Source organism: Nelumbo lutea, chromosome 7, assembly GCF_056320005.1.
Source record: "Nelumbo lutea isolate HS-2025 chromosome 7, American lotus-T2T, whole genome shotgun sequence".
Classification (NCBI taxonomy): Eukaryota; Viridiplantae; Streptophyta; class Magnoliopsida; order Proteales; family Nelumbonaceae; genus Nelumbo; species Nelumbo lutea.
The window spans coordinates 52,006,738-52,030,020 of record NC_142690.1 but is presented as its reverse complement, the minus strand read 5'-3'; the positions used below and the strand labels follow the sequence as shown (position 1 = coordinate 52,030,020).

At 39.5% G+C, this 23,283-nt stretch overlaps 2 protein-coding genes and 2 non-coding genes across 4 annotated transcripts; 3 read left to right on the top strand and 1 right to left on the bottom strand.

The window, feature by feature from the left end:
• Positions 1-669: 669 nt before the first annotated feature.
• Positions 670-1,551, bottom strand: LOC148846385 (uncharacterized). Its single transcript, XM_088955967.1, has one exon. The coding sequence runs from the start codon at positions 1,549-1,551 to the stop codon at positions 670-672; it is 882 nt and encodes a 293-aa protein (XP_088812093.1).
• Positions 1,552-2,087: 536 nt separating this feature from the next.
• On the top strand, positions 2,088-2,195 carry LOC148846384 (small nucleolar RNA R71). The gene has a single exon (XR_016102703.1). It is a non-coding gene; the product is annotated as a small nucleolar RNA R71 (small nucleolar RNA).
• Positions 2,196-13,312: 11,117 nt separating this feature from the next.
• LOC148846383 (uncharacterized) lies at positions 13,313-14,104 on the top strand. Its single transcript, XM_088955966.1, has one exon. The coding sequence runs from the start codon at positions 13,313-13,315 to the stop codon at positions 14,102-14,104; it is 792 nt and encodes a 263-aa protein (XP_088812092.1).
• An 8,664-nt stretch (positions 14,105-22,768) lies between these two features.
• On the top strand, positions 22,769-22,875 carry LOC148846382 (small nucleolar RNA R71). The gene has a single exon (XR_016102708.1). It is a non-coding gene; the product is annotated as a small nucleolar RNA R71 (small nucleolar RNA).
• Positions 22,876-23,283: the final 408 nt, after the last annotated feature.

Here is a 23,283-nt window from a genome sequence, read left to right as displayed (position 1 = left end):
TTGTGAAGGATCCAATGTATAGGACGCACTCTGCTGGTCCGTTCTACATACAGCTGTGTCATCTTCAGTAGGAGCGGATCTTGGTGTCCTCTTTGGGCGTGAATACCAACTTTGGGAGATATTGCTTCTCTGGATCAGGTATAATTTCTCCCTTCCCTTTTGGTTCAGGTCTAGTTCGATTATGGTTCAAATAGGATCCTTGAATCTTGTATTCTAAATTTAGGGAATATGATTCCCAGTTGGCAGAAGGTAGGAAAATTTTTGAAATTCGCCCACCCATTCCGCAACCTTCATGGCGTCCATTAGATGGATCCTACCATTCTTTTAGTTTCACCTCAAGGGTAGGCGACTCTTCGATTTTAGACTTGCTTTTTGGCATTGAGGATCTATCCAAGCTCTCAACTTGATGAACTTCATTCCTTGAAACTACAGATTGGCATTCAGGTATGCTAACATGCTCTGAATTTCTTCATTGTCTCCCATTATGGCTTCTCCTTCTTATATGCATAACTCAAGGGGATCAGCTGACCTATTGACCTAAAAACACCCACCAACCACATAGTCAATGACATCTAAAATATAACATGAATCATCACTAGAAGGTGCATGTTTCATAGCATCAGACATCTTAAAAATTACTTCCTCATCTTGAATCCTAAGGCTTAGTTGTCATTGTTGGACATCAATCATTGCCTTTCCTGTAGCTAGGAAGGGCCGCCCTAGGATAAGTGGAACGTCAACGTCCTCTTCCATGTCTAACACTATGAAATCCATAAGAAAAATAAATTTATCAACCTTAACAAGCACATCTTCTATGATTACCCAAGGATGCTTGATGGACCTATCAGCTAGTTGCAATGCAACTCTAGTGGGTTGGGGTTCCCCCAACCCTAATTTCTTAAAAACCGAATAGGGCATCAAGTTTATACTAGCTTCTAAATCACACGATGCCTTATTAATCTTTAAATTTCCTATATTGCAAGGAATAGAGAAACTCCCTGGATCTTTTAGTTTTTGAGGCAACTTGTTGAGGAGAATTGTTGAGCATTCTTCATTCAATGCAACTATAGCCACGTCTCCCAATTTCCTTTTGTTCGCCAATATTTCTTTAAGGAATTTTGCATAATGCGGCATTTGGGCTAAAGCATCTACAAAAGGAATGTTAATATGTAAACTCTTGAAAATTTCAAGAAACTTACTGAATTCCTTTTCCATTTTGTGTTGCTTAAGCCTATCAGGAAATGGTACTTGTGGCTTTTGACTTGTCTCCTTCCTTGAATCTGACTGCTCATCCTCCTTTTCGGTTTCTGGAATTGTGCCCATCTTACCTTCTTCCTTTGTTTTCTTTTCCACCTCTTGTAGCTCCTTACCACTCCTCAAGGTAATGGCTTGCACTTTCTCTCTTGGATTTGCCTCTGTATTGCTGGGCAAGGCACCTTGGACTCTAGAGAATATCATTTGTGCCAACTGCCCCACTTGAGTCTCTAAATTCTTGATTGATGCCTCTTGATTATGAAATCTTGTTTCTACACTTGATATGAATTTAGTCATCAGCTCCTCTAAATTGAATTTCTTTTCTGGATGAGTGAAATTTTGAGGGGGGTTTCACCACATTTTGATTTGACCATGACAAATTGCGGTGATTCCTCCATCCAGGGTTAAAGGCACGAGGATAGTGGTTACCTTGCTGCCTTTGAAGATTCCCTACAAAATCCACTTGCTCGGGGGACTGCATGAACTGATTTCCAACTTGGCATTTGGTGCTGATATGACCTCCCCCACACCATTCACAGGCTACTGCTTGAATGTGCATGGCTGCCAACTACATGTCATTGATCTTCTTGCTGAGGGCACCAATTTGTGTAGATAGTGTTGTATAGGTGTCTACATTGTGATTTCCAGGTTGCCTCCTAACTTGGGCTCTCCCGGAATGCCACTGATAATTTTTTGCAGCCATTTCTGCAATAAGTGCATGAGAAAACTCAGGTGTCTTGTTGTTAATGGACCCTCCAACTACAGCATCCATGATGGCCTTGTTCGATTCAGTCAATCCATTGTAGAATGTTGGAACCTGGAGCCAGATGGGAAGTCCATGATGAGGGACCTTCCTCAATAATTCCTTGTAGTGCTCCCATGACTCATATAATGGTTCCCATTCCTGTTGAGAAAAAGTAGCAATATCATTCCATATCTTTGCAGTCTTGGATGGAGGGAAATACTTGGATAGGAAGTGGCTGTCCATTTCATCCCATGTTGAGATCGACCCAGATGCTAGAGAGTTCAGCCATGTCTTAGTTCTTTCAGCTTGGATAGTCCATCATAGTCCTTTGCTCAACCATCTTTGTTCTTTCAGCTTTCCCTTGCTGCAAAGCTCTGAGGCGACAGTGAAGAGTTCGGTCAATCTCTAGATCGTAGATGATGCTCTCCTTCCCACTGCTGCATGTCATATACTGAACAAGTCAAAGTCCTAAAGATACTAATACACACACAACTTGAATATATTATACAATATCAGATTAGAAATAGTAGATAATTCCTAATATTGTTATGATAATCCCCAACAACGGCGCCAGAAACTTGATGCATTAAGACTACACTAGCAAGTGCACTACCCAATCAAGTAATATACTGATGAGTAGAGTATCATTCCCACGAGGATTAATCTAACAACTACTAGTACTAAATCTGCCTTATGTTATCTAACAATCCAAAAATTGAGGAATTACTTCCTAATTAACAAACTAACCTAGGTATTCTCAAATTAAACCACCTTAATTAATTAGAGAAAGTGCTTCACGAAAATGCTAGCAGAATTGGTTCAGTAATTAAATCATTAAGCTATCCAGCCGAAGTTGATTTCAGTTATGGGTTGGTGATTTCCTAATTGCAGGAACAACCTCTTTCGAGCACATGCCAATCTATCTACGAGTTGTTAGACAATTGTATGCCCTTAGGTCCAATCAGAATGATGTATATTATGAATTTATAAAGTACATATTTGATTCATGTTCCTGTGGTGTGTTTTTGTGTAATACCCTTAAACTGGACACCTATGAGACTTGTGTTAGTTTAGAATGTTCATAGTCGTTGGATAAGTTTGGGGAGATTTATCCTACCAAGGCTGACACTGGTGTGCTACCAAAGGTTGGGGTGACCTGTCTCAGCCGCCAAAGTGAGACCCAAGGCACATGCAGTGTAGGATTAATTGAATCTTTGAATCGGACTAGATTTCCAGTATGGCCCTAGACTTTGGAGATTGATGGGCAAAACTGGAAAGTTACACTTGACCCCTAGACTCAATTATGATACTGCACTAGGTATCGGATTGGGCTGTCTTTGATATGCCAATCAGTGAGATCCTTAACGAGGGTCAAAACCTGGGTATGTTGGGATAGTCAGAGAATTCATCTGAGTGGGTGATCATAGTGATAGGATCAACCCCATTGTCAGACAAATGTAATGATTGGAGATGCACTCTCTCTGATGGAAACCAAGACTACCGGCAGTCGATTTCAATCTTTGAAATTTTGTTTTGCAAAATATATTTATATACTGATATACATATATATATATATATATATATATATATATATATATATATTATGGTTTCCAAACATTTGCAGAAAGATTTTAATTCTCGGGATTAATGTGAGTAGAGAGTGGGGGGTGGCAGCCTTTAGAAGACATTAATATTCACATCCTCTTCAGAGCTAAAATCATAGAAGAGAAAATTCAGCATCACTGTGCTAAATCTCTCTTGTCGCCTCCTTTCTGCCGCCGCCATATCTGCCAGTTTGATCTCTTATTCTCAGTGGGAGTGATCAAGATTGGATCTTGATATCAATCATTTGTGAAAGGGCTGACTGAAAGTAGTGCTCACGTGCCGTCCAGCTGATACTTGCGAAGGATCTGGTTCTTTTGAAGAACGTTGTTGATTATGCTCCATCCTGCACTGTGCCATCTTCAGTGAGAGCAGTTTTTGGTTCATTCCTTGGGCGTGAACACCTCCATTGGGAGAGACTATTTTTCCATATCAGGTATATCCCTCTCCTACTACTTTCATTCAGATCTGGTTCGGTTCTTTGTTCAAGATTGATCATTGAAAAGTATGATTTTTCTAAAATAGGGAATACGATTCCCAGTAGAATGGAGAGAAATTTTTAAAATTCGCCCATTCTATACCGCAAGATTTGGGCATCCATATGATGGATATCTCATCCCTTCAGTGGTATTAGAGCCATGGTTCAAGTCTTGAACTGAATTGGATTGATGAACCTACAATTTATCTATAATTTTTGAGGACTTTGGCATGGATTTTTATGTCGGTTTTATTAATTTTTGCCTTAATTTAGCTTAATGCTAAGAATAAGTTTCAGGGGGTAATTAATCTAAGAAAATGAAGGAAAAATGCAAGGAAAAAAGTTTCAAAGAGACCAAATTCAGCCCAGCCCGGTTGTGGAAGCAAGAGAGAGCACTTCGGCCCTAGAATAGCAAGTGGATTCCTTGAGAAAACCCAAGAAAAGAAAACCTAGCTAAGAATAGAATTTGGCCCAGCAAAGAAGGCACATTCTCAGCCCAAAAGAGCAACTCAAAGCATAACTATCATGTGCTAAAAGAGAGCCTAAGTGCAGACCAAATAGCAGCCCTTAGGAGGCTTTCAAGAGAGATCTAGAAAGTTCAAGAAAGGGGTGTAATACACCCCATTCTAGAGGCTTCAAGAAGGGGCAAGAGCCCCCTTGAAAAACTATATAAGGAGGCCTCTAGAAGGGGGGAGAGGTGTTCAATTGCTTGAGAGGAAGGCTCTCCCACTCTTAAATGTTTTGGCACCTTGAGAGAAGAGAAGAGAAGAAGGCTAGGTGCAAGGAAGAAGAAGAAAAAGGGCTGAAGGAAGTTCAAGTCAAGCAAGCAAGAAGAGAAGGTGAGTTCGAAATTGGGGGTTTGTGATTCAGAGATCTTTTTTAATAAATCAATTATAGTTTCATTCTCCTTTAATTTGAACTCAGTTTCTTTGTTATATTTTCTTTCTTCTTTCTCCTTCTTCCATTCTTTCTTGATGTATTTCAGCTTGTAAAATTTCACTTCAGCAATCAAATTCTTTTTGATTCATTCGAATGGTTGTGAATTGTACTTGAAGTTTCTTGAATAAGGGTGTTATTGTAGATTAATTCAGCCAATTAACCTTCAAAACTCAGATCTGAATTCACATACCTGAGATTGCAAGATCTGAATTGCTTGAAAGAGAATTCAGATCTACAAAATTCAGATTGGCCGAATGGTTCTAAAGCTTGGAATTCCTAGAGTGCTTGAGAGAGACTCTAGGAATTCAGATATATTATTCAAGAACTGAATTGGATGCAAGATTAGAGATAACTTGCACAATTCAGTTGGTGATCAATTCAGTTTTGAATTAATACCTTAGATGTGTTTCAATAAATGCATGCATGAGGATTAGATCCTTAATAGAGATATGGGAATCATCACTCATGCATAGATTGAATATGCACTCGAAAGAGGCTGTTCATGAGCTTGGGGTCTAACCAAACCAAGGCTCAATCCTAATTTATTCGAATGATTCAAATTGATAGATTTCTGAATTCTGAGATTGGCATTTACTGCTTAATCTTCTATCCTGATTTGAAGGCAATTGGGCCAATGGCTTAGATAGATGTTAGTTTAGGATTTTTAGCTTTCATTAAAGTTTTGATTTATTTGTTAATCAGATAAGAAGTACTCAATTTAGTATTGATACTTATTTCCTAAATCCTAGTGGAAATGATACTTGATTCATTACTTTACTACTTGAATGGTTAGTGCACTTTCTAGTGTCACAATGAGCTACATCATGGATCAAATCTGAACCTACGCAAATGGGCAGAAGGCATTCTACTCAATTTGCGCAGTTATAGGGTTTTTCTGGAAAGTTTGTTTTCAGTTGATGGGTGATTAATCTAAAATTAAATTTTATAAATCTGATTATTATTTAGAACTGTTCTTTATAATTTTCTTGATTTATGGGTCGTTCGTACACATGGAGATCGAAATCTTGATTGGCACAGGGAACCTGCAATTTTGTAGTTTCTTGATTATTTTATTACATTTGGTCTGTAAAATAATTTTTTTATTTTTTATTTTTTAAACTGAATGTATAGGCATTCGATCTGATGTAATTATTAATAGAAATTAGGTTTTCTATTTTGGAGCGAAGATGGCGGCACAAGAAAGGAGATTTCGTAGATGGGAAAATTGCTATCTGCGATTTGCAGTTTATGAAACTGCAAACTAGGATCTAACCTCTGTTTTGCAGGATGGATTGTGTGAATAGCCCTATCTGACTGATTCTTGTTTTTCTTTTATTAGTATTTAAATTCAGATTAATTTCTTGAATTAAATCTTTAATTAAATATCATACCCTAGACCCATTTGAATTAGATTGGTCCAAACTGGTTGGACTGAATCTAGGGTTTGATCAAGGCTGAATGTCAGCCCTATTTATCCCACTAATGGGCCTAAGGATTGATAATTGATTGAATGTTTAATTCGGCCCAACCTATAAAGGCCCAGTTTTAAATTGTTAAAACTACTAAAAGCCCACTTCGTAGATAAAGTTGTATGGGCCGAACTGTTAAACCCTAATTCAGCCCATATACCTAGATAATATTAATGATTAATATTATAGACTAAAAATGGGCTTTATAGATATTAATTGATTGGATCAATTCTTCCCTACATGTGATGTATGGATGTGCGATTTGCCTTGCTTTTTCTCTTGATGCCTTCTTTCATGCCCTGCACTGAAATACAAGAAGTATGAGTCCAATTAAGTACTCATTCAGTATAAAAGATAGAATACTTGGGGATAAAAATATGATGAATTTTATTCTCATCATGCCCTAGACCTTGGAGATAGATGGGAAAAATTTGAAAGTTACACCTAACCCTGAGATTCGATTATGGTACTGCACTGGGTGTTGGATTGGGTTGTCTTTGATATGTCAATCAGTGAGATCCTTAGAGAGGGTCAAAACTTGGATATGTTGGGGTAGTCTGAGAATTCACCTAAGTGGGTGATCATAGTGATAGAATCAACTCCTTTGTCGGACAAAGTGAATGATCGGGGAATGCACACTCTCTGATGAAAACCTAAATTGTCAGTAGTTGATTTCAAACTTGTTGAGATTTATTTTTTAAAATATATTTATATAGAGATATACATATATATTATGGTTTCAGAAAATGTTTGCAAAAGGTTTTAATTCTCATGATCCATATGAGTAGAGAGTGCAACACTATACCTTATAGTCAAGGGAGAGGTCTTCTCTTGTCGGGTAGTGGTTGATCATTATGGGCTGAGAGGTTAAGTGTAAGACCATTTAGGGTTATACCTGATGGGTTAATCTCATATAAGTCCATAGTCCTTGGGCCTTCATAAGGTGGCTGGACCTAGGGACCATTTAGTGTAAATGTTGGGCCTACTAAGATCCCATACTGATGGGCTCAGGGTTCACTATCTTCAGTAGTGAATTCAATCGGGCCTTGTAACGAAGGCTATGCTGAACCCATATGGCTTTTGTTGAGATCAATGATAGGGTCCCACACCATACAAAAAAAGCCAAACTAGCCATCATTTAAAAGGGAAACTGAGCCATATGACTTAATGGGCCTAAAGCCCATATTGAACTGGGCTTAAGTGTTTTAATTAAATGGGGCGAATTAGGTTTGTAATCTGATTAGGATCAACAAGATGATAAGATATGTCTTATCCACTTAACTGTCCAGATCCAAATATTAGATTTGGATCAAGAGACTCTTTCCTAATTCGATTAGGAAGTTAATCCAAAGAAGGTTATAAATAAGGGGGTGAATTCCTCAGTTTTAAGACATTCAACATTCTGTAGTTTTCTCCCTCAACTCTTGCCGCCCCTACCAAGTTCGACCTCCACTCTTAGATCTTATCAAGAATAGTTCTTTATATTGTTTCTTTCTATAAGAAACAATCTAAAGTCGTGCTCCACAAACCCTACGTGATTCTTGCTGAAGAATTAGGGTTCTTGTTGATGAACCTCTTTGCTGATCCTACCTCAACATAAGCTGTGTCATCTTTAGTGGAGGCGGGTTTTGGTGACCTCTTTGGGTGTGAACACCTACGTTAGGAGTTGTTAATATTCCATATCAGGTATGTCCCTCTTCCACTTTTGGTTTCAGATGTAGTCCAGCTTGTTTCATGAACAAATCTTGAAAAATGCAATTTTTCTAAATTAGAGAATATGATTCCCAAATGGGAGAAAGAAATTTTTGAAATTTCGCCTAGCCACCCTTCAGTACTCAGGTCAGGCCATGGGCTCCATTAAGAGTTGGAGTCAGTTTGTCGACCTCTCCACCGCACACTTCACGATGAGCAAGAGGTGTCCAAAGTTGGCAACTTGTTTATTGAATGTGGTCCAACGACCCGACGAGATGTGAATAGAAGGTTCTGATATGTAGTGGAATTATCCAAGGGAGAGGTATTCTAGCCCGAGATCAATGCATGCCACTAATTATAGAAAGTAGGGAGTTAGAGGCTTTAGTTGAGGCTTCACAAAGAAGAAGGCCAGAAGAAGCTGAGATGGTCAATTGTATTATGTTTGGAGAATTGAGTAGTAAGGAAGCATCAGCTTCAATAGAGGAGGCGAGAAGAATCCAAGGCCAATGGAGGATCTCGTAGAATGAGATATTCAATTGGAAAAGTCATGCAGCTTTTTTGCCCTAGGAGGGGAGAGTTAGGTAAGAGAAGCTCTGAGAAGCTTTGAGAGGAAAGCACAAGGAGAGAGAGAGAGGGAAAAAGATAAAAGGAAGTGATGAAGAAGATGATTGAAATACAACCACAATGTAGTCCTCTCCATGTTTTTTGAACCGTTGTTGACCAAGATGATCAGACTGTTCGGCTTGAGAATCATCTAGGCAACTGGTATTGTTTTACCCTAAAACTAGTCCTTGGCCAAAAACTGTTGAATTGGTCAACAACCTGTCAACCCGTTCAATTGTTTTTTGTCATTCTTCTTATTTTTAATTATTTTTTAAATTTTTATTGTCGGAATGGGCCATCCATTCAAACTAAACAGTCGAACCATCAACCCAAAAACCAGTGTTCTCTCTCTTTTTCCCTCTTATGTGTTAGCTTGAGCAATTTACATGCTATGGAATTTACAAGTGTTGTTCAAGTTTGATCTAATAGAGAATACAAAACCTAACCTAGAAGTACCATTGAACTTGTATCCTCTTTTTGACAAATAATGTATGAACTCTGAGCTTACCCCTTTACTTGCAATTCTTGATCTTTTAGTAGTATTCTGCCAAATTTGTCACATGCATGTATGGTAATTAGACATATCATATATTTTTAGTTTTCCCCCTTTTTAACATGTTATTGTGATGGAGAGGGGGCATATTGTTTAACTATGCATGTAAGAGGGGTTCTTTTAACACCTTTTCCTTTTTGCAACTGAACGTTCAAACTAAGAATCTTCCCATTTTTACAGCCAGAAGTCTTGTGAGAATCACTTGGTATGCAGTTTTGTAAAATAGTTTTAGAATAAAAGTTTTGTCGACTTTTAGAAAGAATATCTACAAAAATGCTAAATTAGATAGTAATGTAGAACAATTGCTGGAATGTTCTTAGAGACCCATGATCCCCCCCAAAAAAAAAGAATAAAACGTGACCAAACAAGTGTTGACACTTCAAACAGCCGTAAGATTTGATCCAGGCATCTGTTTTTGAGATATAATAATAATATGTCAAAATGATTATCTTGATGAAAACTGCGTGTTTGACAAATATCTCTTTTCTCAACTCTGTCCGGCACCACTTTGGCAGGGCCGATCTGCGAACATCTTGACAGGGTCAAGTTTGCATAAGAAGTGATTTGCTTCCGTTTTGATTGGGATTCAATTGGCAATCTACGTGACGTGGTGGCTGACCTCCTCTGGACTATTATCGTCTCTGAATCTCCCACCCTATTCATTTTGGAGGCAATCGGATAAGCTCTACCATTTCATTCGGAAGTCAATTTCGAGCATGAAATCATTTCCGAGTAGGGCGGACCGGTATGCCGCATTCTCTCGAAGATAGCGGATGCACTACTTGATGAAATCCACAACAACCTGCACCTATATAAAGGCACCCACTAATCAGAGAAGGTACGCATGATTTACCTCTCATAGCTCTCTTGCACTCTCACTTTCTAAGCATCTAGATACTCTTCACTAACTTAAATATCCGAGTGTCCACCCCGGGTACTCTGACTACTGTCTTCTTACAGCTTCGTCAGCCGATTTCACCAATCCAACGTCTGAATTGTTCTCCAACAGAAAGCATCAGATCACGCACCATCAAATTCAATTGTATTTCTATGCCGGAATTCCACCGTTTTGGCCTCCGGGCATTTCTCTAAAAACATTCCTTTTATGTAGTAAATTACGTTTCTTATTCATTTTACCTTGTTTTGAATCTGTATTTGATTAGTAAATCTTATGTCATTAAAATTCGATGCTTTGGCAAATTTGAGTCCAATTAAAAATTTTACTATTTTAAGTAATCTTGCTGTTTTTGGAAAGTTGTGAGTTTCCTATAAACAAGCCATTGCACAAGAAAAAAATCAATGAATTGAATACGATTTCCGTTGGGCTATGTTTGGTTTGAAGGAAAAGGTAAGGAAAAGAAAGGAAAGGCGGGGAACCCTATATAAGATTTGTAAAGGTTTTCCTACCTTTCCCTTCCTTTCCCTACTTTCTCCTTCAAACCAAACACAGCCTTAGTGACCACAACATCACTTGTCTTTCATACCAGCCATGAAAATACCATTTGCAATGTAAGCTTTATCTGTTTGCAATACTTGAAAAAAAAGAAGAAAGAAAGAAGGGAAGTAAGGAGAAAAAACAAAACAATTGATGTAGTGGCATAGCCAAGAATTTTTTTCCAATGGGGCCATTCGATATTTTGTACCAAAACTATTTTCATATATTAAGTGATCTAACTAAAAGTACAAAATAATTTAAAATCTTCAAAATACAAATATAAAAAAGAAAAATTGAATATATCAACCGCACTATTTAATTGAATGCATGCAAGTGCAAATAGGATGAGTGTAATTAATTTCAGCTTTACTTTTGTTGAGGTCCGCCTCTGCTTTGCTTCGTAAGAAGTAAAATGGGATACAAAACGATGGTGTCCCCACTTCATCAGAATTGAAACAAATCGGTGCACTATCTTGCCTACAATCTAGGCTCTATGCTTGCAAAACTGTCACATATGGGCTACCCTAACTGATCTAATCCATTTGCATTCCTATGCTTTACCTTTCTTTGATATCAAAACTAAGGTTTAAAGTATCCATATAATATATTTAATATAGGATGTATCATATCATATCATATCTTTAGGTCCTGATTCACCTATTTATAGGATCTATATCAAATTGAGTATCTCAGATTTCACCAACTGTAAGAACAGAACAGTCAACATATTAGTTTTTGCGTCAGTAATATCCAAAGGAGCCATTTCATTATTAAGAGAATGTAAATCCAGATTAGTACTAGAGAAAATACTAATAAAATAAGAATTAATCATACAATCCAGCTCATGGGGATCATTTGTCCATTTTCCATCATTAGTACACAACCAAGAAATTGACATTTTTATGCCACTATTAACGAAGAAGCAAAACTATGAAAGAACTTTGAATTTCGATCACCAGCTGCCAACCAATGACATTTGGATCATTGCCTCCAGTGATCTTCCTTCATTTGAAAAGCCTGTATAATTCCAAATTAACGATCACGATCGAATGTTCGAGTGAAATTCGATCAAATTAATTTTATTGTTGAAGTTTGGATGTTTGGTATCGTTGCCCTTGCTTCAGAAAATGGCACCACATCAGCACTACATCCCAAGAAACAGTGCTTCAGGAAATGGGTATTTGTTTGGAATAGTTTTTTTATAAAAAAACAGTGCTCCAAACCGTGCTTTAGAAATCGGTAAGGCATGGATTGGAGTAACACCAAATTTGGCGTCTCTTCCAACTGCAGCTCATTGTTGCCAATAGGGCAGTGATGTGGCATTAGATAATGGATATTATTGGAAACCAGATCTGTACGAAACCTTCTTACTGAAATGCAACCTTCGGTGGGTGCTCTGTATTCCTAGATGTATTTGAACAATCAACTCCTAATGAAACTGAGTCTCCTATTTGTATATATAGGGATGTACCTCTCAAAATAAAGGACAAGAAGAAGAATTTCCACAAAGTTTTCATGGTATCAGAGGGTGCTTCGAGAAGTAGAAGAGGAAGGTCTGTCTTCGTTCCTCTATCGGCAAACAAAAACAGAGCAGTGGTGCACCCGTAACTGTGCGCTGCACTCTTCCTGGGCGAAACAACTCCCCATCGGACGAAGTCCTTGTGAAACGATTCGGTCTCTGAAGCGAAGAAGGTCTGCGATCATAGGAGATACAAGCGGCGCGAGAGTGCCATTTTCAGGCACCCTTGTCATCGTCTCTCTGTCGACAAACAGAAACAGAGCAGCGGCGCACCTGTAACTGTTCGCTGCACTCTTCCTGGGCGAAGCAGCCTTGCATCGGACGAAATCCTTGTGAAATGGTTCCGTCTCTGAAGCTAAGAAGTTCAGCGATCACAGGAGGTACAAGCGGCGCAAGAGTGCCATTTTCAGGCACCGTCGTTGTCGTCTTTCTGTTGACAAACAGAAACAGAGTAGTGGCGCACTCGTAACTGTGCGCTGCACTCTTCCTGGGCGAAGCAACCCCCCATTGGACGCAGTGTTGGTTATCAAGGCGTGCAGAAGAATCCTGGTGCCAAAAACCATTGAAGTCAAGCCCGACTGCGGCAATCCCAGAACTTGACGAGGGTATCATCGCCACACCTGACGCTTTTACCCAGTCCGAGGTACCTAACGAGTCGGACCAAGTGAGAGTGGTCGCATAGCTGACACAGGGAATCTGTTCCTTGAGATCGAAGACTTGGATGAGTCCAGACTCGCCTACCGCGGCCAGGAGCTTTCTGTCAACAGTTTTTCCACCATGACCGGTGGAGAAGAAGACAGCAGGAAAGGTGCAGGGAGGGACATGGTCATCTTCTCGCCATACTACTTGCACCCATCTGACAACCCTAGAATGATCATCTCACCTGTCCAATTGAAAGGTGAGAACTATGAGGAGTGGGCGAGATCTATGAGGAACACCCTCAAACCAAAGAGAAAGCTCGGGTTCATTGACTGAAAGTTGGATAAACCAACAAATGATTCGACTGATATCGAAGATTAGTGGATGGTAAATTCAATGCTGGTTGCATGGATTTTCAAAACAATCGAACCAACCTTGCAAACCACTAAATCATATACGGAGAGTGTGAAAGACTTGTGGGAGGATCTGAGACAGAGATTCTCTATTGGGACTGGACCGCGAGTTCATCAATTGAAGGCTGATTTGGCAGCTTGTAAACAACAGGGACAAGCAGGGATGGCTTACTACGGGAAGCTGAAGGTCATGTGGGACGAGCTGGCAGAATATGATCCAGTACCCACATGTCGCTGTAGCAGTTGCAACTGCAAAATTGCGACCATACTTGAAAAGAAGCGAGAAGAAGAGAGGGTACATCAGTTCTTGATGGGTCTTGATGACGCAACTTATGGCACCGTACGTTTGAATATTTTGAGCATAGAGTCATTGCCGAATTTGAATGCAATGGTCATTCAAGAGGAAAGGCATCAAAGTATAGCCAAGAGCAAAGAAGAACGAAGTGATGCTGTGGGTTTTGCAGTACATGCTGGTGCAAAAGCAATTGTTGCACGTACAAAGGATAAAAGCGTGAGTTGTACACACTATGGAAAATCCGGATATGAAACAATGGACTGCTTCCAGGTGATTGGATATCTGGAATGGTGGGGAGATAGACCATGCTTAACCGGGAAAGGAGGAGGCCGCGGGCTAAGTGGTTCGGGTGGACGAGGACGAGGAAACAAGGCAAGAGCAAACACTGTCCAAGCAACGGGAAGTGAGAATGGAGGACAGAAAGTTGGAACCACAAATGATCATGACTATAGAGGGTTTCCGGGCTGAGCGGAGATCAATGGACAACCCTTCTCAATATTCTGAATTCACAAAAATCTGGTGAAAAACTTTCTGATAAGAAAAGTTTTACTGATTGGATAATTGAATCCGGGGCGTCGCACCATATGACTAGAGACATTAATTTGTTGATTGAAGTCCAGAATATTATGCCATGTCCGGTTGAACTTCCTAATGGGAAGCAAGCTACTGCAGTGAAGGAAGGGACTTTGCATTTGGGTGGAAATATTTATTTGCATCATGTGCTTTTCGTACCAAGAATGAACTGCACTCTTATTTCTGTAGCTAAATTATTGCAAGAGATAAATTGTACTATCACTTTTACTGACAAGCTGTGCGTGATACAGGACCAAACCTCGAGGACTCTGATTGGAGTGGGTGAACAGTGTGATGGGGTCTATCAGTTTAGAGGAGCAGCACTGGTTCGAGCAAATCAGACAAGTGGAATAAGTGAATGGGAGTTGTGTTATCGCAGATTAGGGCATCCGTCTAAACAAATATTATCTCTTCTTCCTAAAGTAGATAAATTGAACAATAAACCTAAAAGTGATAAGCCATGTGATGTTTGTTACAAAGCAAAACAAACTAGGGAAGTTTTTCCTGAAAGTAAACATAAAGTTGATGATTGTTTTCCTGAAGGGATAGGAAACCATCATATGGACGCCCAAGATTGCGGAATAAAGGGGGGGGCGAATTTCAAAAATTTTTCTTTCCCTTCAATTGGGAATCGAATTCCCTATTTAGAAAATCATATTTTCAATGATCATTCTTGAACCATAAACTGAACCAGATCTGAACCAAAAAGAGGAGAGAGAGATAATACCTGATACAGAGAAATAATATCTCTCAACGGAGGTGTTCACGCCCAAGGTAGAAACCAAAATCTGCTCCCACTGAAGATGGCGCAGTGCAGGGTGGAGCAGAATCAGCAGTGTCCTTCCTAAGAACTTGATTCTTCCCAAGAATCACCTGAGCGGCTAGTGAATACAACTCCTACCAATCTTTTCTCCAAAAGATTGGAATCAAGATCTGATCTTGATTTCTCCCAAGCAATGGAGATCGAACTGCTATAGGCGGCGGCTGCAGGAAGGAGACGGCTAGAGAGAATTTGCAGGGTGTAGAATTCTCTCATCTGTGATCTCAGCTCTGAAGACAAGACTGTTGCTGGTGATTGTGTGTCTAAAGGCTGCCGCCCCCTCTTCCTTTTATAGACTTAAAGAGATCAGCTCCTAATCTCATTAGGAGTTGCTAACCCAAATCATATCTGGATTAGAAGTCCCTTTAAGATAAGGGATAAACCTTATCTTATCTGTAGATTAGATCAGCCAGTTCCTAATCTAATTAGGAAGTTTCCAAATCTAAATCTCATTTAGATCTTGGAATCTTTGAGTGGATAGGGTGTGGGCCCAATCCTATCAGCTGATCTTATCTCAGAATTCGCCCCTTAAAGACTAATAAAATTAGTCTAGTTTGAAATGGGCTTAAGGCCCATTTAGGGTTATGTATTCATTAAACCTTCCAAACTGATGCCCAGTTGGGCTTCCTTGTATGGCGTGGGACTCAAACATTGGTCTACACATCAGTCACATGGGTTCAGCCTATCATTTGTTACAAGGCCTGGCCGAATACACTGTTATGGACAGTGCACCCCCTGAAACCCATCAGATGGGCTCTATGGGCCCAACACTTACCCTAAGTGGTCCCTGGGCCAAGCCACCTTGTAACACCCAAGGACTGTGGGCAGATGCAAGATTAGCTCATCAGGTATTATCCTCAATGGCCTTACACTTAACCTCTCAGCCATAATGATCATACACTGCCCAACAAGAGAAGACCTCTCCCTAGGTTGCAAGGAACAGTGTTGCACTCTCTCAAGTATGGATCCCGGGAATTAAAACCTTTTGCAAACATTTCAAAACCATAATATATATACTTTTTATATCTCATATAAAATATATTTTGCAAAACAAATCTCAACGATTGAAATTGGCTGCTGGTAGTCTTGGTTTCCATCAGTGAGAGTGCATCCCTGATCATTACCTTTGTCCAACAAAGGGGCTGATCCTGTCACTATGATCACCCACTCAGATGAATTCTCAGACTATCCCAACATACCCAGGTTTTGACCCCCGCTAAGGATCTCACTAATTGGTATATCAAAGACAGCCCAATCCGACACCTAGTGCAATATCATAATCGAGTCTAGGGGTCGGGTGTAACTTTCCAGTTTTGCCCATCAATCTCCAAGGTCCAGGGAAATAATGGAAATCTGGTCCAGTTCAAAGGTTCAATTAATCCCACACTGTATGTGCCTAGGGTCTCACCCTGGTAGCTGAGACAAGCCACCCCAACCGACTTGGTGGCACCACAGTGTCAGCCTTGTCAGGATAGGTATCCCCAGACCGACCCACTGGCTGTGAACATTCTAAACTAACATGAGTCTCATTAAGTGTCCAGTTTAAGGGTATTACACAGAAACATACCAAGGGAACATGAATCAAATATGCACTTTTATTCGTTTACAATAAACTCATAAAGTACATCGTTTTGATTGAAGCTAAGGGCATACAAAACTATCTAACATGCCATCCATGGAACCATGGGTCATCTCGTCCTCCACCAACTCTAGCTGACATTTTGAGGTAGATACATTATATTTGGATTTGGATCTGTTCGAAAAAATTCATCTCGAGTCTAGTGTCCATCATGTGTAATCACCAAAGCCAGTGTTTGACTCACAATAGTCTAAGAAAAAATACTATTAAAAAAGAGAAGATGATGTAGTTTTATATATAGAGACCCACCCTCCATCGAAGGACTACTATTAGTATGTGCATCACCAGTCTTTGTTCTCTAATGGCAATCTCATGGGAATTGGTGAGTACTTGAATTTGTTGGGAATTGGGGTCACTAAAAGTTGGAGGAGAAGCTCTGAGGTGCGTATGAAGACACTGTCTTTAGAATGTTATTTACCCCTATTCAGTTCCACTGAGTTTGCTATTAGGTTACAGGAAAATCCATTCACAGGATACAATAGAGACTTGGGCGAGAATCTGCAATCAGCAAAGTTGAAGAGTCTCCGAAGAAACCTTCTGAGAGACAATAGCATATCAGACTGAGAGAGACAAGAGTGATTTTCAAAACTTGTTTTTGCAATTGCTTGATTCACGCTCCTTAAATAATTTATGAAGTCATGGAGCAAAGGAAGGTGCCGATTCAAAAAAGGCTCCTTGAATAGACACAATTTCAAAAATTGTGACTATTAAAAAGGTAGTTAACAGTTAATGACTGTTAACTTTGAAAGTGTCTCTTGATCACACCTGATCGAATCGTGGCCATTAAAACATCAATGGTCAGCCTCACACCAAAAGTCAAAGCCACCATTTGCGAGCCACGCGGGGGTGAGCAAAGTGTGCCAATAAAGTGCCTCATTGTGTCGCATACACACATGCACACATGTGCGTGTGTGTTACATGGCAAAAAGCCTCCATACTCTCCCTTTAATATCTAAGGAAGGGGCAAGTTAAAAACTGGTTTTAGTAAAGAGAAAAAGCTATTTTTCAAGATATATGTGCAGGTATGTTTGTCATGTAATTGATCAATCAAGTTCCATTGGATTTAATCTCTAATAAGTTTAAAATCTAACAATCCACCACTTTGATTGATTAATTACATAGGTCATTCTCAAGCCAAACTAATATGACATAGTTATGCATACAAAGGGTGTTTCATAACTTAAACCTTTTATTAGTACAGATATCTCAAAGCCTTGTCAAAGTTATTGGTGGAAAGACCTTAAACCAATTATTCTCAAGACAAACCAGAGATACCCATACATACAAAAATGTTCAGTCTCTACAAGAGTTTCAAATTTTGCTCACCATTGTTATGGCCATGTGCTTCTTTCCTGGTTTCATTAATAATCTCGAGAGCAAATCTAAGCTCTCATGAGAAGCGGCACCACTTCTATGTTCATATAGGTGATGTTCCACTATGTGTTCCATTATTTGACAGATTTCAAAACTTCATTAAGAGTTTAACTCAACCTCTCATCATAACGGACAACATTGTTTATGTTGCGATGGGAAATTTCTCAATGTTGGTGCTAATAGTCATATTGTTGTAACTTGTTGAGGGGATGAGAGATCCATCATATGGATGGCCAAACCCTGTAGGAAGGTTGGGCAAATTTTAAAAATTTTCTCTCTCTCCCATCTGGGAATCACATTTCCTATTTTAGAAAACTGCATTTTCAATGATCATTCTTGCATTCAAAACTAGATCAGATCTGAAACCAAAAGAGAGGAGAGGTATATACCTAATATGAAGTAGCAGTAACTTTCAATGAAGGTGCTCATGCCCAAGGAGAATACCAAAACCCGCTTCCATTGAAAATGATACAGTGTGTAATGAAGCAGGATTAACAAGATGACTCTTGAGCAAGAACCAAGATCCTTCAGCAAAAATCAAACATGGGCTGGTGAGCACGACTTTAGATTGTTTATTCAGTTAAAAAACAATATCAAGAACCTTTCTTGATCAATTCCTCAAGAGGAGATCAAACTGGGTAGGGATGGCAAGAATATGAGAGAATTCTATAGGTTGTTGTGTTGTGTAACTGAGGAATTCGCCCCCTTTATTTATAGCCTTCTCAAGACCAGCCTCCTGACCGGAGAGAGTTCCTTAATCCAAATCTGATATTTGGATTTCTCTTGAATGGATAAGATTTATCTTATCCTTTAGCTAACCCTAATTAGATTATAAATCCTATCTTGCCTCATTTTTATTAACTAATTTAAGCATAGTTCGAATTGGGCTTTAGGCCCATTAAGATTATGTGCTCACTTACTGACGGGTTTGTCGAAGCCCTCAAAATTATTACTAGTCCAACAATAAAATATTTGCAGTAAAAGTGGTTCTAGGTCGAATCCCACAAAGAGCAAATCAGTAATCTCTTAGCCGAATGGGTAATGTAATTGTGTGGGAAAATTAAATAACTAAAATTAAAAGAATAACAAACTAAGCAAACAAGAGAAAATCAGTCTTACCGAATCCTGGTTCAAGGGTTCGGGCTGAATCGATTGGCCATCGATCCTAGGTACAATTCAGCATTCTTGCAATTCAAGCATTTAACCTTAGATTTATTAGGATAGCCATAATAAACCTTGTATTTTCCTAATTCAGTTGACCAAACCCAACATTCGATCAAAACTTATCACCACTCAACTGGGTACGATAGCGTTCCATGTTAAACAATGATAGCATTAAGATTTGTGAAAACAGTTAAACCAAAATAACAATAATTGAGATAGCTGCAATTACTGAATTTTGTTCCATCGATTCTTTTAGGTTGAACCATGTTAAAACATTGGTCAAAGGCTGTCACGAACAATTGACCCAAAAATATAACAACCTAATTGCTACTTGTACCATTATTCGTGACAATTACGGATCACCGAAATCATGGATAGCAGTAGGAAAATCAACATTAATTCAGTTTGTTAGACTAATTAACATTAACATCCAATAAAAATGTGCACAAGAACCAATGAATACTTAAATTAAAAAAAAAGAAAATAAAGTAACTACAGAACCTCACAATGACACAATCGAACCTCCCCCCTTGAACCAGAAAAAGAAGCTTAGCTACTCATGATTTGCGCAATCTCCATGCTCTTCTTCTCCATAGCCGAACTGCCTTCTTGCTTCTTGGTCTTCTTGATGATCTCTTGGATCTTGGAATGAGTGATTTCTGGAGCTAGTTCGCCCCCCTCTTTATATAGCCAAAGGAGAGGGCTGTTTTCCAACTCCTTCTAAGAGATCATCTTATCCTTAGGGAGTTTTGATCTTATCTTGAACTAATCCTATCCTATCTCTTATCTAATGCTATAATCTCAATCTTCTTATCTCTCTAAGATTACATTCAAGACTTTAGATCTGATAAAACTCTCTCATTAGAGATTACATTCAAAATTCGGACTCTTAACTCTTGAATTCGAGTTGGGCTGCTTCAAGGTACTTCTACGAGTTGGGCTTAAGTTGTGGAATGGGCCTAACTGCGAACTTGCTCCGACTTTGGGCTCATTTTCGTACTCGATGCGGGCCGAATCTGTCAAAACCCAAAACATAAAAGTTGTGGGTCTTCCTTTCATATTTCTATTGCTTCTTGAATTGTCCAATTCGGTGTCCGGAATTGAGAGTTAGGCCCAGATTACTGACTGTCGCCGAAATTGTGCAAAATCACCCGATTTGCCATGTTTTCTTCCAATTGCCTTCTTTATTGCCCTGAATCGAAATACAAGAGTAATGAGTCCATGTAAGTGCTAAATAAATGTAAAAGAGTGAATATTAGGGGATAAAATTAGGGTTCGTTTTGGTCTCATCAAATCCCCCCACACTTAAACTTTGCCCGTCCTTGGGCAAGGCAAAAACTCAAGTAACACAAGAGAGACTAACTATTGATTTTCAATCTTTCTTTTTCTCTACATGAGGCCTGGTTCATTTCATGCTTTAGTTCAGACTTGGTAACCTTTCCCTTTTCATCTCTTTCTCCCCTATTTCTTGTCCAAGAGTGATCACAAATCACCATTCCTCATGGTCCCAAGTTAAACCGATAGTCAAGGAGACAAGCCTTCCAGGGCTGAAACTCCTTGGACTGCACGGGTGCTCATTGCTTTTAACAAACCAATTCAGCCAGATGCAATTACTTTCCTTTGAACCAAAACAAGGTGTGCTTATTGCCATAAGCTTGCTATGTATCACATCTTCACCACTTAGTATGAATTCTTAGGATCTGAATGTGAGAATGGGGTTGGGGTTCTAGGGTGAGTGCATTTTATGCTCCATCTCACCCTTGCCTTCTTTTCAAGATGTGAGTGCATTTTATGCTCCATCTCACACTTGCTTTCATTTCTAGATGTGAGTGCATTTTATGCTCCATCTCACACTTGTTTTTTGTTTCTAGATGTGAGTGCATTTTATGCTCCATCTCACATTAGTCACAATTTTAGTTTCAAACTCTCTTTTTTTTTTTCACAAGAATCACAGGGTTACACCACCTGATCAATGAATTCATTGATCGTGGTCTCTATATGCCTAACACAGCAAGTTCTAGAATAATCAACCCATGTTTGATAGATAATTATGTAAAAATCAATCAAACCCTTATGCATCTTGCCTATTGATCGATTAAAATCATGAGGTACCATATGCAGCCAAGAAAGATTCAGTTAGTCATGCTTGCATCCTATCTTATCTATTCAGCCTAAGCACATGATTCCTGATAAGTTGAAATCGTTCAAGGATAAGTTTCCGGGAGCAGAAATTTGAACAAGGTAAGGTATCCCAAATTTCCATCAGATTTTCCTAATCCCCCCACACTTAAGTTATACATTGTCCCCAATGTATGTGATTATGCATAAAGTAGAAGGATTTGGGGGTACTTCCCTATTTGTCTTGTTGGGTTCCTGCTAAACACAAAAATCAAAACCAAACAAAATAACAAAATTAACTAAACACAATGGGTTGCCTCCCACAAGCGCAATTGTTTAACGTCGTTATGCTCGACGTCCTCCTTTGCTACTTTAGCTCTCATGGTTTCAGCTTTCGGTGTGCTCCCCTTCCATCCATCATGGCCGGGTTCAAATCTGGAATAGGGGCCTTCGTATCCAATTGTGCACTCGATTCTAGCTCCTCATTCATATCTTTTTCAAAAAATTCCTGCACAGTTGCATTCTCAACAATCCCTTCTGGATCAGCATGTTTTTCTGGTAAGGTCCTCTTGATCATGGCTGAAACGTTCTCTCTAACTCTTGAGTCCTGCACCTTGTCTTCTTCTTGTCTTTTATCCACCTTCCTTGGTGAGGTAGGTTCTAGCTGCAGTTCCTTCCCGCTTCTCAGCACCACTGCACTTACATTCTCCTTGGGGTTGACAACCGTTTGTGATGGTAGTTTCCTGGAGCTCTGCACCTCCAACTTGCTAACGGCAGTGGCAAGTTGGCTGATTTGGTTCCCCAAATTCTGAATGCTGGCTCTTGTTTCCTGTTGAAATTGCTGAGTATTAGTAGCTAGAGCCTTAACTATATCTTTTGATGACATACCTGAATTCGAGGGTTGGCCTTGCGCTGTGATGGGTGTTGAAAACTGGGGTTGTTGACTGAAAAATGGGGCTGGTATTGCTGTTGTCCTCCTTGGTTCCCGTAGCTTAGGTTTGGGTGATCTCTCCACCCCGGATTGTAATAATTGGAGTAGGGGTCATACTTTCGTTGGGGCTGGCCCGGGAATCCTCCTACGGCATTGACTTGCTGCATCGAACCATCTTGCAATGATGGACACATGTCCATAGGATGGCCAGGAATCGAACAGATACCACACACCCTGGCAGTTTGTACTTGTCCTACAACGAGTTGTCTTACCAAAGCAGTTAGGTCAGAAATATGATTTTCTAAATTTACATGGCTTACCTCATTAACCCGTCTAATGGTACCGTCTGTCCTAGCACCGAACTGTTGTGAATTTTCGGCCATGTTGGAGATTAACTCCCTGGGCGCTTCGGGTGTCTTGTTCACCAAGGCTCCTCCACTGGCTGCATCGACCATACTTCTATCCATGGGCTGAAGCTCTTCATAGAAGTATTGGATTAACAATTGTTCAGGAATTTGGTGGTGGGGACAACTAGCAACAAGTTGCTTAAACCTTTCCCAATATTCATATAATGTCTCACCACCAAACTGCTGAACTCCACATATTTCTTTTCTTATATTTGCAGCCCGGGATGCAGGAAAATATTTATCTAAAAATATCATATTCATTTCATCCCATGTGCATACAGAACCGGGAGGGAGAATATAAAACCAATCATTTGCTTTATCTCTTAAAGTAAATGGAAAGGCTATGAGTTTTACCTGGTCCTCGGTCATACCGTGGGGTTTCATGCTTGAACATACGACATGAAATTCCTTTAAATGTTTGTGAGAGTCCTCACCTAAGAAATCATGAAACAAAGGTAATAATTGAATCAAACCAGATTTGAGTTCAAAGGCTACCTCAAGAGTGGGGTACGTGATGCATAAAGGTTGTTGGTTCATAATTGGTGCAGTCAACTCTCTTAATGTCCTCTCTCTGTCAGCCATTCTTTCTACTTCTTCGAATATGGGAAGATCACAATCTGA